Source organism: Melopsittacus undulatus, chromosome 3 (genome assembly GCF_012275295.1).
Source record: "Melopsittacus undulatus isolate bMelUnd1 chromosome 3, bMelUnd1.mat.Z, whole genome shotgun sequence".
Classification (NCBI taxonomy): domain Eukaryota; kingdom Metazoa; phylum Chordata; class Aves; order Psittaciformes; family Psittaculidae; genus Melopsittacus; species Melopsittacus undulatus.
In genome coordinates, this window is record NC_047529.1 from 50,970,373 (window position 1) to 50,985,628 (window position 15,256).

Genomic DNA, 15,256 nt, shown 5'->3' on the forward strand with positions numbered 1-15,256 from the left:
TCAGAAATAGCTGATGAAGTAATGATTTAGTTTAACTCAGCCATTTATATCACACACTATTAATACAGACAGTTACACGGCTCTAGAGAGGTACTTGATTTTGGAACCAATGATTACGGAACAAGTAGTCAGGAAAATCTCTCTAATCTCCCTGTTTAAGTGATTAGAGTTCACAGTAACCATCAAAGAAAAAAACATATCCTTTACTACTCTGTACATCTAGCAATATCATGTGCTTAGGAACCTGTGTGGTTCCAGCTGTGTGATCCTTCTTTTGCATGGTAAGACCATCTGCAATCTGCTCTGAAACAGCCAGTGGAACTTTCAGGGCAGGGGGGTGGGGGGTAGGAACCATAACTAAAAAAAAAATAAAAGAAGGAAAACATAGATCCTGGGATAGCACAGAGAGCAAAAACGTGTTTGGGACAGAAAAATGGGCATAATTTTTAAGAAAAACCAGCAGAACACATTTAAACTCATCACTAAAAAAACTGCAACTTATAGACTATCACCAATAAGCATCATGTTAATCATAGCTCATCATACCTTTTTTCTTGAAATGTTTAGTTTACTTCCAATAACATTTGCCATTTTCATTCTGCTCCCTTGGCTGGACAGCATACCTGTGAAACAGTCCAGTGCCTGTCAAGGAGAAAACAAACCAACCAGGCTCTTCAATACAGATTCTCTATGATATAACCTGACAAGCACCACCTTAATCTACATGAGTTTGAATCCAATCCAGCCATAGTAAATAAAATTATTTCATTGCCCAAGGATTGAGTCAAACAATGGAGATCAAGAAGATGATACAAGAACTTTTAAATTATGTAATGATTTCCAGTGAAAGCAGAAACTTTCAGTGTCCAGTCACAGAAGTTATTTTTAGATAAATGGACCAAAATGGAGAAGGAAGTAATGTTACAAGACCTCACATCTTAAAACCTCTGACTCATGCACACCTGAAGAATTGCAAACCTGGAAATTCAAATTGATGCATAAGGAAGTAGGAAAGAAGCCTCATCTTACAAGAAAAAGGAGAGATTTCAAAATTTTAACTCTCAGTCATATGCAGTCCTAGCTCAGGTCAATTAAAATTATGCTGCAGCATGCTGTTTGTACAACAGGAGTAAGTCTGGATTGGCTTTCAGCACATTACTGTAAACAACCTTACTAGTAGCCATGAAAGCCTCCAACAGATGGACCACAAACATTCTAATTACAGTCCAATTGATCCAAATAAAACTAAAGTCCCATCTCACATTCCAAATAGAGTATTTTAATATTTGTGAGGCAATGCTAGAGTTTGAGTAAGCAATTTCTGGATCAAGTCTTACCGCACCTCCTGAAAAATATTCACTGCTGTAGTTGAAGAATTACTGTCAAAGTTGTAAGCAATCCTGCTGCACCAGTTCAGTAAGTCTCTAAAAAGAAACATGAAAAGAGTTGGTACAATCAAAGCAAAATGCATAGCTCCTTTTTTCAGGTGCAGCTTAGGTCATAATGTCATCTTCTGGCAATAGTACATTCAGCTATTGTGTAAGCTGCACACAGGAAGACATATACGTAAATAGGGTGCCAATTCTAAAGAGCAGCTGAGCACATAAAAACCAGTAGTGTTGCTTTCAGATACATTGCGTAGAAACAGTAATACATACTCCATTAAACCTTAAACTCATTACACAACTAAAACCAAGAAAAGCAACAAGCTTTTCATCCTGAAAGGCATAAGCCCCCCTAGCTTTTCAAGATACTGATTTCTTACCTTTTGAAAGATTTTGTTGTTGATAAGAAAAAGCAACATGCGATTCTTGAAAAACAACTGCTGTTTTAAAAATGGTGGCACTCTTCTGCTTCACAAAAATATTAGGTACTACCCACATCTGTCTAGTATTTACCAGCTAATTCACAAAGCACTACTGGTTACAGAAATTCCATCAGTAGAATTGACATTTTGTCTGAATATCAAGCTGTGTTTCATCATAAAAATTCTGAAATTAACAGTACATTGCAGATCTGGTTATTTTCAGCCATCTCTAAGTTAGAATGCTGTGTCTAATATGAAATTATCTAGATAAGCACATATATACAGTTGCTGAAAATGTTATATAATAGCTATTGTGAGAACATTATACAGTACATTTCAGTTCTTAACTAGAACTGATATGCTGTGTTAAAACGAATTGAGAAGTAATCCATATGGCTTAACACCAACCCAGTACTACATATGACAAAACCCACACTTTTTCCTTGAAAAAAAATACAGCAAATGAGAAGTCCTAAGTATTTCAGATTGAAATTTTAAAAGATACACTAAGTTCTCCAGTTTTTATGAAATTCCAGTTAAATTATTCAAACCATTATTAAAAAGGAAATTCAGAAAATAACAAAGATAGAGCCTTCCATTTCTATATCTGACTAAATTTCCTCCTAATAAACATGTAAGAAAAGACAACCTCAGAGACAGTTCTCGCCCTTCCAGATTTGGTTTCTTTTTTTCTGATCTTGATTCTGGTGAATCTTCTGGTATGTGCCTGGAACCAGAAGCACTGTTTTCTGATGCCTGATACTTGTCTCCTGCAAGGTGAATGTAAATGTCTAGCAAGTGATCAGTTACAAGAGCAAGGTTGGGGTATCTCCTTTGAAGAACCTGAGGGTGAACACCAAACAAAAAAAACCTTTAGCATGGGAAACATCAAGCCCCCAAAATTTAATAAGATACATTTCAATAGATACTCAGTAACAGGCTGCACAAAACCACTGTCTTGGAATCTCTCATCTGAGGAAAATAAAGAGTTATTGTGACTAGTGTAAGTATTGATATGGGTGCCAAAAGTGAATCTTGCCAACTCTACTCCATTTAATACATCTGCACAAATGCCAACAGCAAGAACAAAAGGTACAATCAACTGTATCTTAGCTCAAATAATGATCATACAACTTTACAATCAATAACCAAAGCTCTTACTTCCTGTCCTTTCTATGAATTTTTTGAGCATTCACATTATCTATTCACTGTGCTGATAAAGACACATTAAAAGGCTAATTTTTCTTCTGTGATTCCTTTCAGCTGGGTTCTCTCCACTAAAGCTTGCTAACCAAATTATTGCTACAGAAAATCAGCTTTTCACAGATAAAGGCCAGGAAAACTGGCACTACCCTGCCAGACTGACTTTAAAGATTAACCAGAAGGACCTGAACCTATTTTCAAGACAAGTGTGTGAGTGTTTTCTCACTATCTCTTCTACTACTATTACAGAATCTTACAGTATTTAATTTATATATTTCTGTGACTTGAGCTACAAAGTTACAAAAAAAGAACAGAAAGAACCTAGTGGTAAGTAACACTCTTAGTACCAAAGTTTCCTTTTTTTCTTAAGGTTTTAACAGCCAAGCTTCACTTCAATATTCATCCTTTCTGGACGGCATTTTCAACATCAGTTCAGTTAGAAGTTAACAAAAGATATCAATTACAAATAACATTTTCTATTGAAGACTAACTATGTTCCATCTCAAAGCTTAGAAATCAGGATTAGAGTAAGCTCATTTTTTTTATTTTTCTCCCTGTTTTTAAATCTCTGTGGGTTACAAAATGGCAAAGCAATTTGATTCTTAGATCCATTCAAAGTGAAACTGTGTTTGCCAAGGCAAGCTTCAGGAATCTTTGTCCAATTCACTTCAAAGGATAAATCTAAAATTTTAAGGGTGTATTGTGGAACTTGGAGATAAAAATAATTATCAAATTTATTACTGAGAACATTTACTACTCTTAACTGAAACAGTTATCCACACGTTACAATAGAGCAATAGACCATACCTCCTTGAGTTCTCCTTTGCTCATGTTATCCAAATGTATTTTGGTCCAGTATTTGTCCAAAAGAGCAGCATGGCTGCTTTGCTGCCTGTACCAACCTCCGCCACAACTGAATATCCTAAATCAAAACAACATGAAGAAACACACCATATTGTGGAACTCAATGCTTTCAGAGCATTCCTGTGCAAAGAATGTGTTACATACCTCTGTTACATGCGTGCATACATCATGCAATGTTTGCTACTGTAAGGTCATGTAACCTACCGTGCGTATCTCTGCTTTTCAAATAATCTGTTCTTTTATCACAGTGTTTTTCCCCCTGTAGTGCAAAATGTCCCCAGGGATACTTGCAGAAAGATGACTGACAATAAGTCAAGTCTATCAGAAGAATCATACAGAATCCTTTGTTAGGAGAAGAGTAACCCTTTGTTAGAAGAGGAGCCTGACAGAACTGGCCTGGGAATTATCTTGCACAGATCCTAAAGGATCTGTACTCTACTGCGGATGCAGTAAAAGCACCTTCAGTCTCTGCCCCCTCCACAGTGTTTCCCGATCATTATTTTTTTTCATTCTTTATGCTCAGAGTCCTTTCCATCATTTTTTGTCCATTCTTTTTTTGTTTTCCTGTACAAATAACTATGCAGCCATGTGTTATACCCACTGTGGAAGAAGCCTCGCACATGCAAAACATGAGATGCTGGGTTATAGTTTGTTTTTTTGTCGTAGGTTTGGGTTTTTTGTGTTTTCTTTTTTGTTTGTTTGTTTGTTTCTAAATAACATTCCACAGCTGGAAACTGCAACAGATTTATTTAATGTGCCCAATAGAAACTATAACTTGCTGCTATAATAACTGTTCACCAATGTGCTGGTTTTGGTTAGGATAGAGTTAATTTTCTTCATAGCAGCTAGTATGGGGCTATGTTTTGGATTTGTGCTGGACAGTGTCGATAATACAGAGATGTTTTCCTTACTGCTTACAGAGTCAAGGCCTTTTCCGCTCCGCACACCAGCCCAACCAGTGAGTAGCCTGGCAGTGTACAAGGCCAGGACATCTGATCTCAGCTGACCTAAAGGTATATCTCATACCGTATGGTGTCATGCTTAGCATATAAAGCTGGGGAAAGAAAGAAAGGGAGGGAAGGGCATTTGAAGTGATGGTGTTTGTCTTCCCAAGGAATGCGTGTGATAAAGCCCTGCCTGCCAATGGGAAGTAGTAAGGAAATTCCTTGATTTTCTTCATCTGTTAAATTGTCTTTATGTCAACCCACGATTTTTCTCACTTTTACTCTTTTCATTCTCTCCCCCATCACACTGGGGATGAGTGAGTGAGTAGCTGTGTGGGGCTTAGTTGCCAGCTGTGGTTAAAGCATGACAACCAAATATACAGAAGAAGAAAAATTAGGAGTTGAGGAAACCAAAAGAAAGCTGAATCCAAAGACTCAATCCCAGAAAAAAAAAAACAAAAAAAACCAACAAAAAACTGAACTGTGGAGACAGTGTTCTCACAGGAAAATGGATATTTAGTACATGAGCTCTGAATAACTCCGAGGGATACAGCAAGGCCATGGGAGGCCCGAGAAAGCTTAAGCAAGCAAGATAAGAAGAAGCTGGAATTCACTGAGTTATGAGAACTGTGGACTGTTGGCAAGCGTTCGAGGTCAAGTTCTCACACCTGTGCTTAACCAATTATATGTTAGTCACTAAGGGTCTTCAAGACAAGTATCCAATCATGATATGCCAAATTGCTGTAGGTGTGTGTAAGCAATAGTATATAAGGATTTAACGCTTTGCAATAAATGGCTTTTTGTCTGATCATATTGGTCTCTGACTGAGTCCGTTCCGTGGCACTGAACAGATAAATCAAAGAAAAGAACAAATTTATAGAAGGAAGACAAAATGCAGGAAAATCTGTTACAAGCTTTGAAGTAAACTACAAACCATGTGAAAACTATGTAACCATTCCCCTTCCAGATATCCTAACCCTTAATCTTGATATGACATTTTGACATCTGACGCATAGGCCACTACTACCGTGAAGCCATCAGGGAGAATACCTTAAATCTTTTTCTGTTTAGGAAACAGAATTAAAAAAAATATCTTTCAAGAAATACATGTATACAGCTTTTCAAGGAGGTAAAGGATGTAGAAGGAAAAAGGAAAAAAAACCAAACTCAAAACACAACCAAACCCCAAAAAGCTAATAATTCAGGAGTCAGACTACCAACTACCCCAAGATCAGCAAAACTAAGAAATATTTTACACAGGTGCTGTTAAAACCAGCAGGCCAAGACAACTTGTGAATATCAGTCATAACCTTCTTCCCGAGAGTGGCATTTTGTTTCGGTGATGGATTGGTTTTGCAGGCTTTCCCCCTGCAAGTTTCATGTAAGGCTGTTCTAACGTGAAAAAATTCCCCTTCACAATTTCTATGGCTTCTAGTGTTTGCTAAAGGAAACTGCTAAAATACCCCTGCCCAAGTACCTCACAGTTCCTGTATTTGATTTAAAAACAGGATATCCATACTCTTAACCTCATTTAATTTTACAAGCCTACCTCCTGGTCGCAAAAAACTGGAATCCCGATGCTACTTTTAAACAGTCACCACGACCAGGAATCAGCAACTCTTTTTTTTCCAACAGAGGAATCAGCACAGAGATCTGGAGAAGAGAACAGATAAAACATTTTTTTTTGTCAAACTGGACCAGACAGCACACCCATCCACGTCCATGTCACACTTGAGCTGCTAGAACATTTCTGCTGAGCACCACTACATTGTCAGCAACTACCGTTCTCACAGATTGCACTTCCAAGTGATGCTAACAAGAATTGCAGAGTCCCTGGCAATTTTAATTAGCAGTGGAAGTCACAAGTGTAATGTTTACCTACCTTCACTGAATCATAGAATAGTTTGGGTTGGAAGGGACCTTAAAGATCAACTAGTTCCAATCCCCATGGACAGGGACACCTTCCACTAGATCAAGTGTCCCAAAGCCCCGTGTATCTTTCTTCCAAATCAAAATTTAATGATGAGAATGGAAATGACAGGCTTTACACTGTAAGTCTAGATCAATACTATTTATTTTGAATAGTCAAATGAATTATTAAACACTTCTGTTTCAGAATCCCTATTTTCTTTATCTGCCTGAACAAAGATGACCTGCATCTCAAAGACATCATTTTCAATCATCAAAACTTTTCAGTGCATACCCTGCTACCCCTAGGATAATTTTGTATCTAAACAATCTATCCTTCCATGCAGAAGCACAGTAAAAACGGTGGAAGGAAAAAATGGGAGGTAAGACTGCAATGATCCCTCAGCACAGAGGGAGGCAAGCACGGAGGCTGTGATATAGAGAAAGAAGACTGGAAGCATGCAGGGATGACTTGAAGAAAGGGGAAGATGAATGCAGGATGCTACTCAGGGTATGCTTGTGATGACTGCAATGAGCTGAGTCCACGAAAGCAAAGAAGTGCATGACCCTCTGGCAGTGAAAAACTATCTACTGTATACAAGCAATATTTCCTGGCTTTCTTGAAAATTCCCTGTATTTCAGAAGTCTAAAACCCAATAAACAAGCTGTCAGGTTATTTGGCCACACAAAGGATGTTTTACAGAACAGACATGAAAGAAAACAACTTTCTGCAGAACGTCCAGCAGGCCTGTACAGCAAAACATCTCTATGACATTGTTCTTGCAGAAGACATGCTTGCAGTGGCCATTACTTGAAAAGGGAAAGATGACTGTCCAGCTAGTCATTCTGGAGCTGTATACAGGAAAACTGTTAAAACTTATACTACTTAATGTAGCAACACATTTTTAATATCCAAACCAGAGGTGAGAAATGCATAATAAAAAAATAAGGCAAAACAGAAAAACCTCCCACATAACAAAACACAACTTATTAACAGAACCATTCTAATACAATAGTATTAATACTCTAATACAATAGTGACAATATTCAGTGGTGTTTCAAGCCACATTCATTTTCAAACATTAAAACATGATTCAAAAGGCACATAGCTCACTATCAGTGTCAATTCAAATCTTTAGAGTGAAATTTGGCATCAGTGGCAGTGCCATGACTACTCTAAAACAATGAGAAAAACTAATGTGGTGTGCTAATGTGTAAATGCAGACAGATAGGTTAATTCTTTCTAATCACTTTTAGAGGGACAGTATTTTCAGCACGTAGCTGCAAAACTTGGTGATTAGACTCCAAAACCTGCTAGTATGGGCCTTAAGACCAGTACCTTACAACAAACATGAACCTACATACCACATCCAGAGGGGCATAATCAATGTCCTCCAGAAGTATCCAATGACCTTTGGTAACAGCTTGTGTCAAGGTTCCAGGCTGCCATACAAACTCCCCTGGTACATCTGTACAGCGATACATGCCAAGGAGTGTCTATGACAGAAACAATCAGTAAATTAGAGACCTGCTCATTGCATCTTTTAAAAACTCTGAGTGAAAACTTACAAAAATGACTGAATTTGGTATGTAACACTTGGCCTCCACCTTACTAAAAATCCATCTGGTAATCAGTGCCCAGCATTACACATTTTTAATTGTGAAAATAAACCCAACAGTTTCACGCCTCCACATCTACAATAATCTAACTGAAACACAGTAATTAAAATGATCGAGGTAATTGATAGTGAATTTACAAGAGCTGTGCCACCATAATTAACTATCAACAGTGTAACATACAAAGTTGTATTGCACTGAACTTCATTTTACATTTTTGAGAAATCTGTGACTAAGCTAGCAAGAGGAATTGTAAAGCAAGTTACTCAGATACAAAATCAGTCGTTGTTTCTCTGTTAAGTTCTAACTTCCACATTAAAGTATTCCTTAAATAATTAAGTTAATGCTTTCACTGCTATGTATTTTGTACCTTGAACATTATCATTTTTTCTTAATATGAAATCTCAATATGAAAAAATACTCTTGTGGAGAACAGTTGGGAGATGGTGAAATCAGATGTTCTACACAAGAAGGTGTTTATGCATGTTAATAAAAATCTTCAGATGACACTACTGGAAGGTACTAACCACTTTGAAAAACTAAATTGAGCCAAACAACAGAAATCGATTCTAGCTCAAAAGTTACATATGCAAAACCAGAAGAATATGAAATTATCTTCACCTCTGGTTTTATTTCTACAGGTAGAGCTAAATCACCATTATGGGAGTGCAAGTGTCCTCAACATCACAGGACCTTACTTCATCTCAGCTTTACCACAAAAAAACTGGAATCAGATTAAACCAACATTAGCCCATTTGAACTGAAATAGAAGTGTCCATACAAGCCTTTGGCACCAGACTGAGTAATTTTAAAATCCTCTTCTCCCCAACAGATGTAACTTTTTTTAATAATATATATATAAATAAATAAAAAATAGGGCTCTTCCACATAGAAAAACTCTGATAAAACAACCTGAATGAAATAGATACAGCAAAGTTATGCACCGAATTTTAAACCTACAGAAGCTTAACTGTGACTGTTCTTCGTATTTATTTATTCTCAACAACAGTAAGAACAACAACTGCAGAGTTTGGGTTGTGGGGTCTTTGGGCAAAAAGTTAAATATTATCTTTCTAGAAAACTAAGTCCATGCTTTAAGTAAAGGTTATATCTAACCATCCACTTTATCAGTTACCTTACTATCAGTTTGGTCCCCAAGCTGGACTTTCAAAATATGAGGCGGCTTTGCTCTTCCTGTGACAGCTGCTAAGTATTCTATTAAAAAAGTTTTGCCACATCCAATTGGTCCTTCTAATAGAACAGGAGTCTGATATGCTACAGCAATAGCAAGGTTTTGAAGATTCGTGAAGGCAGATTCAACCAAAACAAAACGGCTGGTGATACTTTCCTGTTCAAACATAAGATTTTAGTTACTACAATAAAATCGTTACTTTTTTTTTTACAGGTTGTACAACACAGAAAGAATAGGAAAGTGAGTATGACAACTTGAAAATTTTGGCCTTCAGATCTGTCAACACATATCAAATAAAATAAAGGATTCTAAAGCAGTATTTAATGACAGATATTAAAATAGATTTAATCAAAAACCTTTTACAGGCGAAATACTTTATTAAGCATATGTACAATTTGTTCCCAAAGGGAGTTCATACTAAGTTGTCAGTACAGACATAGTAACTATTCAATCATAACACATGTCAATCAAATACAATTTGCAATATAAGTGAAATAAAGTCATCAGAACGGATCCAAATGACAGGACAAATCAAACAGCAGTTAGATATAAGTATGAATATTAACTGTTATATTTACTTCTTTCTGCACAGGTAGATCAAACTCAGAGCATGAAAAAAAGAGGCAAATTCAGTAACAGCTTTATTTTTTTTCAAAATGCAATGAATGTAATTTATTGAATGGTAATTAATCAGTGTTACAGATACTCTCCAAATATCGTGACTCTTCTACAGTCACCTATATACCAGCATATGGCAACAAATTAGTGCTTTTCTGCCAAAATGCCCAGAGAAAGGAAAGCAAGAGTATATACTACACCAAAAAAAAACATTCTGAATTTAAGTTTGGTCTTTTCAGCTACAGTTTCGTGTACTTCTCTGGTAACAATACTAGTTCTGAAGAATACCTGCTTTCCCTCACACTTTGCTCCTACTTCTTCATCAGACCTCCTCAGCTATAACAGGAACCTCTCCAGCATAACTTGAATTACTGTATACCAGATCAGTGAAATACCTGTGTGGTTATTAAAAAAAAATAAAAGCATGCATACTTTGGAAGTTCTCTTCTCCCTTATAGAGAAATAGTATCATTTCACAGTAATGCAGTTTATAATATGGCCTACATTCAGCACAGCTGCAGCAGCAATGATGCTGGCACAGGAATAAGAATCTCATTAAAGAGCTTTACAGTTTCCCCTGCTGCAATGAAGTTCAAACCGCACCCTAAATCCTATAAAAAAGCTAGAATACAGCAACAAACTGCAGAAGTTTGGAGGAAGGTAGAAGGAGGAATTTGGGAAGAAATTCCTCTTTCTTTGTTTCTGCTATTATTGAAATTCTGGATATAAGAAGTCTTCATTCATTTCTTTGTAGATCAGTACACAAAATTAAACAGAATGCTGAGCTAAAATTGTACCTAAATGAGAAAACTAGTAAAGAATACTGGCTGCAGCTACAAAGAGACTAAACAGTTCAAGACAAACAGCATCTCAAGAGAAAAAAGGTTAAATTTTGTTTGCTCAAAAATACTGTTTGCTCCTAAAACTGTAAGGCTCTACATTCTGCATTACACTTCACTCAAGTGGAGAAAGTAGCTCTTACTTAATTTCTCCTTTTTCTGCATTCTCAATGAGTAAGTAGCAGCCTTGCTTCAGAGAAGAACTGAGAATATGTTTGGAGAAAAGCTGTTTATAATATGTCTGTATAGTACCAAAACTTACTTCCTGCAGGTAAAAGCAAACATATCAGATCCTGGCTTTACTCACCTGTTAAATATCACCTTAACTTGAATTAGAGATACTATGTAAGGCTGAATAATCTTTTGTAGTATGCTTGCAAGAACCATTACACAAAGATAAAGTTAACACCGCTGCTACGTCTTCAACGCTTCATTCCACTGCAGAGCTTCTTTGCAGTGTCTACATTATGCAATGCTAGCTTACAGCACACATCAGGAAAGCTAAAGATACACACATTACCTGTAATATCTCAATACCATTTAAGCAGGGCAAAAGTCAGTTCACCGAATTTAGGGATTCTTAACAGAAAAAAAATAAATAAAAAGGTACACACAAGCCTGGGTTACATACCTGCTCTTCAGAAATAAGCTGCAGCCTCGGCAGCACAACACCACATACAGCTACTACATTTGCAGAAAGGTCGCCTGACACTATATGTCCTTGTGTGTATTGCAGTTCTTTCTCCTTTTGCCAAAATGAGGAGTCTGGATTAGCCAAAACAAGGGCTTGTTCCACATTCTCCAGCTGAGATTCTTCTAGAAGCCTGTGAAATCCATATTTATTAAGTCAACTGAAAGCCACAAACAAAACCAAATGGTGTTCAAGATGTTAAAAGTTCTTACTTTAGTCTGAAATGTATCAACTCCTCAGGACTGAATATCTTCTTCAGGAAAGATAATTTATGCTCATCATTCATGCATGTAACCAGAGCAAGACAGTTTGAAGTATACCTAAAAATTATATTTAGAACAAAACATGTCAAAACATAGTCTTAAGAAGTCTAGTTTGACGACTGGCAATTGCAAAATAAAATATCAAGTTTGGGAAAATATGCAGAAAACTTTCTTTGTACGAATTATTTTATTGCTATGCTTAACATTCTTTAAGATTAAAGATACCGAACTGAGAAAAGCCATTCTGTCATGGCATACCTTATCATTTATACACCAACTAGCTAAGCTGTCTCGGAAGGACTGAATCATCAACAGAAATACAGTAAAGGAGAGCATTTACCCAAATAAATGGAGGTTAACATATCAGACAATGAAAATGAAGTTTTCTTTGCCTGATTTTTTTTCTTCTCCTCCTATCACTTCCTTTCAAAATTGCTTTCTATTCTATGCTATTTCTAAAATAACCCTAACACAATGACTTCAAGACTCAGTGCCAAAAGAAGCCAATGACTCCCATTGTACTTGTGTCTCAACAAAAGAACATTTAATACAATTCATAAAAAATTCATTATTATAGCACTGGTTTTCCCTTCCAAGAAATAAAGCTTTCAATGAGCTTGGTGTGACAGTGGGAGCTACCAGAAGAAGGTTGGTTCAGGACAAAATTTAAAAGTCCACTGACCCACTTACTTAAGATTATTAGTTGAACACCACATGAACCCGTTCCAGTCAATGAATTAGAAATTCTTATTTCTTTTTCTAAGACTATGTAAGTGTATGTCATCCTGAAGAGCCTCATAAACGGCTGATAGATTTCACAACACCCTAGCTCCTGCCCTTCCTGAATTATAGACTTTATTTCAAAACTGTGTGTTACAAACATAATTCTGAATTTATGTTGGGGTTTTTTTAATGAAAACTATTAGAAACCTTTTCTTAAATAAATATAAGGCACTATCAATACTTCCACTCCCATAAATAAGGTAGATCATGTGACTAGGTTGAAGCCCTGCAGGCAGACACTTAATGTAAAACGTCTGATCAAAATCACATGCAAAGTCTGAAACAGTGCCAATGAGAAAGCTTAGCTTAAATAAACAAAGTTTTACAGTACCCAAGACATCTACACACTAGCAATAGAAAAAAACCCAACTCGCTAATAACGTATCAATGCAAAATAGCATAATATACTATTGCAACCTCAACTGAAGTGACAGTAGATTAATCTCTACTTTTTTCTTGGATAACATGCTCGAATGCATGCAGTATACCCAAAGGCTTACAGTAGAGGTGAAGTTTACCACTGGGTAAACTGAAGTTATCTGAAAAGATTCTTCAGACCACAGCTTTAAGCACGACTAAGAGCCAGCCCAAGTTTCACCCTGTGACAGACTGCTACAGCTTTCAAAGCATCGGGTAAGAAGCACATGTACAGATACCATCAGAACAGATTTTTCTGGTATTTCTTGAAGATTTTTCTACTTGCATTTGAACACTGTTAAAGACAATCTAAGATACAGATACATCTTTTCAAAGGAAAAGATCTGGGGGTATTAACTTACCAACGGACTAAAGTGTCATGACTCCTTAGGAGTGGAATACACACACTCCAGTCCCACAATTCCCGGAAAATAGATTGCTCCTTTTGTAAAAATCTATAGGCTGCCTCCATGAGGTCCCGTAACTTCATTCGTCTGCGCCCGTATCGGACTGTGTTTGCATCTGAGCTCTCTAGGAAAAGCCTCTGGAAAACTGGTGATGTAGTTTTAAAATATCTTAAAGCAAATCTTTAGAAAAAAGAGAGAGAAAAAGATGGAACACAGATATCTAAGCCAGAAGAAAGGAAAATAACCACTAATAAAAGTATCAGAACAGAGGTCCCAAGACTGTCATTGAGAACTAAGGCCTATGTTTGACTTTGTCTGCACTTGGTAGAGAAAACTACTTCAGCAATCAGCTGACAACATACTTTACCTTACAAAAAATCGTTACTTAATTATCAAGGGGAAAGTGTCCTGCCTTTGTTGAAACCACTTTGCTCTTGTTTTCTGAAAAAGTAATATTGATTCCTTCTTATGTTAATTTTTATTCTACTGGCCCACAGGTCTAATCTTAAATGCAGAAATTTCGGTTGTGAACAATTTTCAACTATTTTGCTCTTCTTTTGACCATTAAGATGAAAAATCATGTTAGATCTTACAACACAATTTAATCTAAACAAGCTGTCTTTTAAGACTTGTGTTTTCTAAATAATTCTTTCAATTCAGAACACATTTGTCATGTGAGACAATCAAAATTGTATCACCACCTCTCTTCATCAGTGAACTGTGACAGGCACATGCTCCTTATGTTCAAACACTGTATAAAGAGACACTACATTACTCACGGCAAAACATCAGGATGGTCAGCAACCAGCTTGCTCATTGCAACACACAGTCTTTCATGTTGATCGTGGTTGATTTGGCCACCAGCTTTAATGGCTTCTGCATTTCTTTCCAACAAATCCAACAAGATTGGCCGAACTTGACGGCCTATCAATAGAGTATATTCTTTATCCAATAATAACCGCGCTAAAGCATCAAGGATGAATTGCCGATCCTGCTGAGTCCAAATCTAGAGGAATGGAAGGTAAGAACAGGTTAAATGGGCAATGATTTTGACTTTTAACTTCAGAACTATTCATGCCGGGTTCACAGTGAATTTTACAGATCAAATCTTTCAGAAATTTAGAAGGGAGCCCAAAGTCCCAATGGAAGTACTTACTTGATACAGCTCTCCATAATGAAAATATGGGGAAACAGAATGAGTAACATACAAAATGACACACTAAATAAGAATTACAATAAAGTCCAAAATTCCTAAACTGTATTTTACAGCTAAAAGATAAAGTGAATTACTTGAAGAAAGAAATGGAGAAAATGTTATAACTAAAGTGTCTTTGTTAACCGAATTGCCATGGTCTCAGCAGCTCAGTCTCACAAGAGCCATAAAACCTTTAAGAAAGTGAGATGATAAAGAAGTGAGTTGTATCACATTCACCATCTTTCTGAAAAATCAATCATGATCACAGCTTTATTTCTGTATTTCTGATAGCAACCAGAGACAGAAATGCTCTTGACAACAAGCAGCATGTATCTGAAGTTGAGATTTTTTCCTGCTTTTATATAAAAATGGTCCTTTAGTACAAAACAAAATAATGTACTTTAGAATAGATGGAAAACATTCACATCTCCTAGGAAAACAAATTTAAAAAAAGACCAAACACAACCCCCACACATAAAACCACTCCCTCACATCCCCCCCAACCTTC

At 36.6% G+C, this 15,256-nt stretch overlaps 1 protein-coding gene across 1 annotated transcript in view; it reads right to left on the minus strand.

Moving 5' to 3' along the window:
* MDN1 (midasin AAA ATPase 1) overlaps positions 1-15,256 on the minus strand; it is a 101,205-nt gene that overhangs the window by 80,998 nt on the left and 4,951 nt on the right. Inside the window, exons 2-12 of the mRNA XM_031052639.2 lie at positions 14,333-14,559; positions 13,509-13,733; positions 11,896-12,003; positions 11,624-11,816; positions 9,479-9,691; positions 8,092-8,223; positions 6,368-6,471; positions 3,818-3,932; positions 2,457-2,650; positions 1,343-1,424; positions 547-642 (exon numbers count right to left, since the gene is read on the minus strand). Of these exons, the coding sequence (XP_030908499.2) occupies positions 547-642; positions 1,343-1,424; positions 2,457-2,650; positions 3,818-3,932; positions 6,368-6,471; positions 8,092-8,223; positions 9,479-9,691; positions 11,624-11,816; positions 11,896-12,003; positions 13,509-13,733; positions 14,333-14,559 (1,689 nt within the window). The remainder of the gene's footprint in view (positions 1-546; positions 643-1,342; positions 1,425-2,456; positions 2,651-3,817; positions 3,933-6,367; positions 6,472-8,091; positions 8,224-9,478; positions 9,692-11,623; positions 11,817-11,895; positions 12,004-13,508; positions 13,734-14,332; positions 14,560-15,256) is intronic.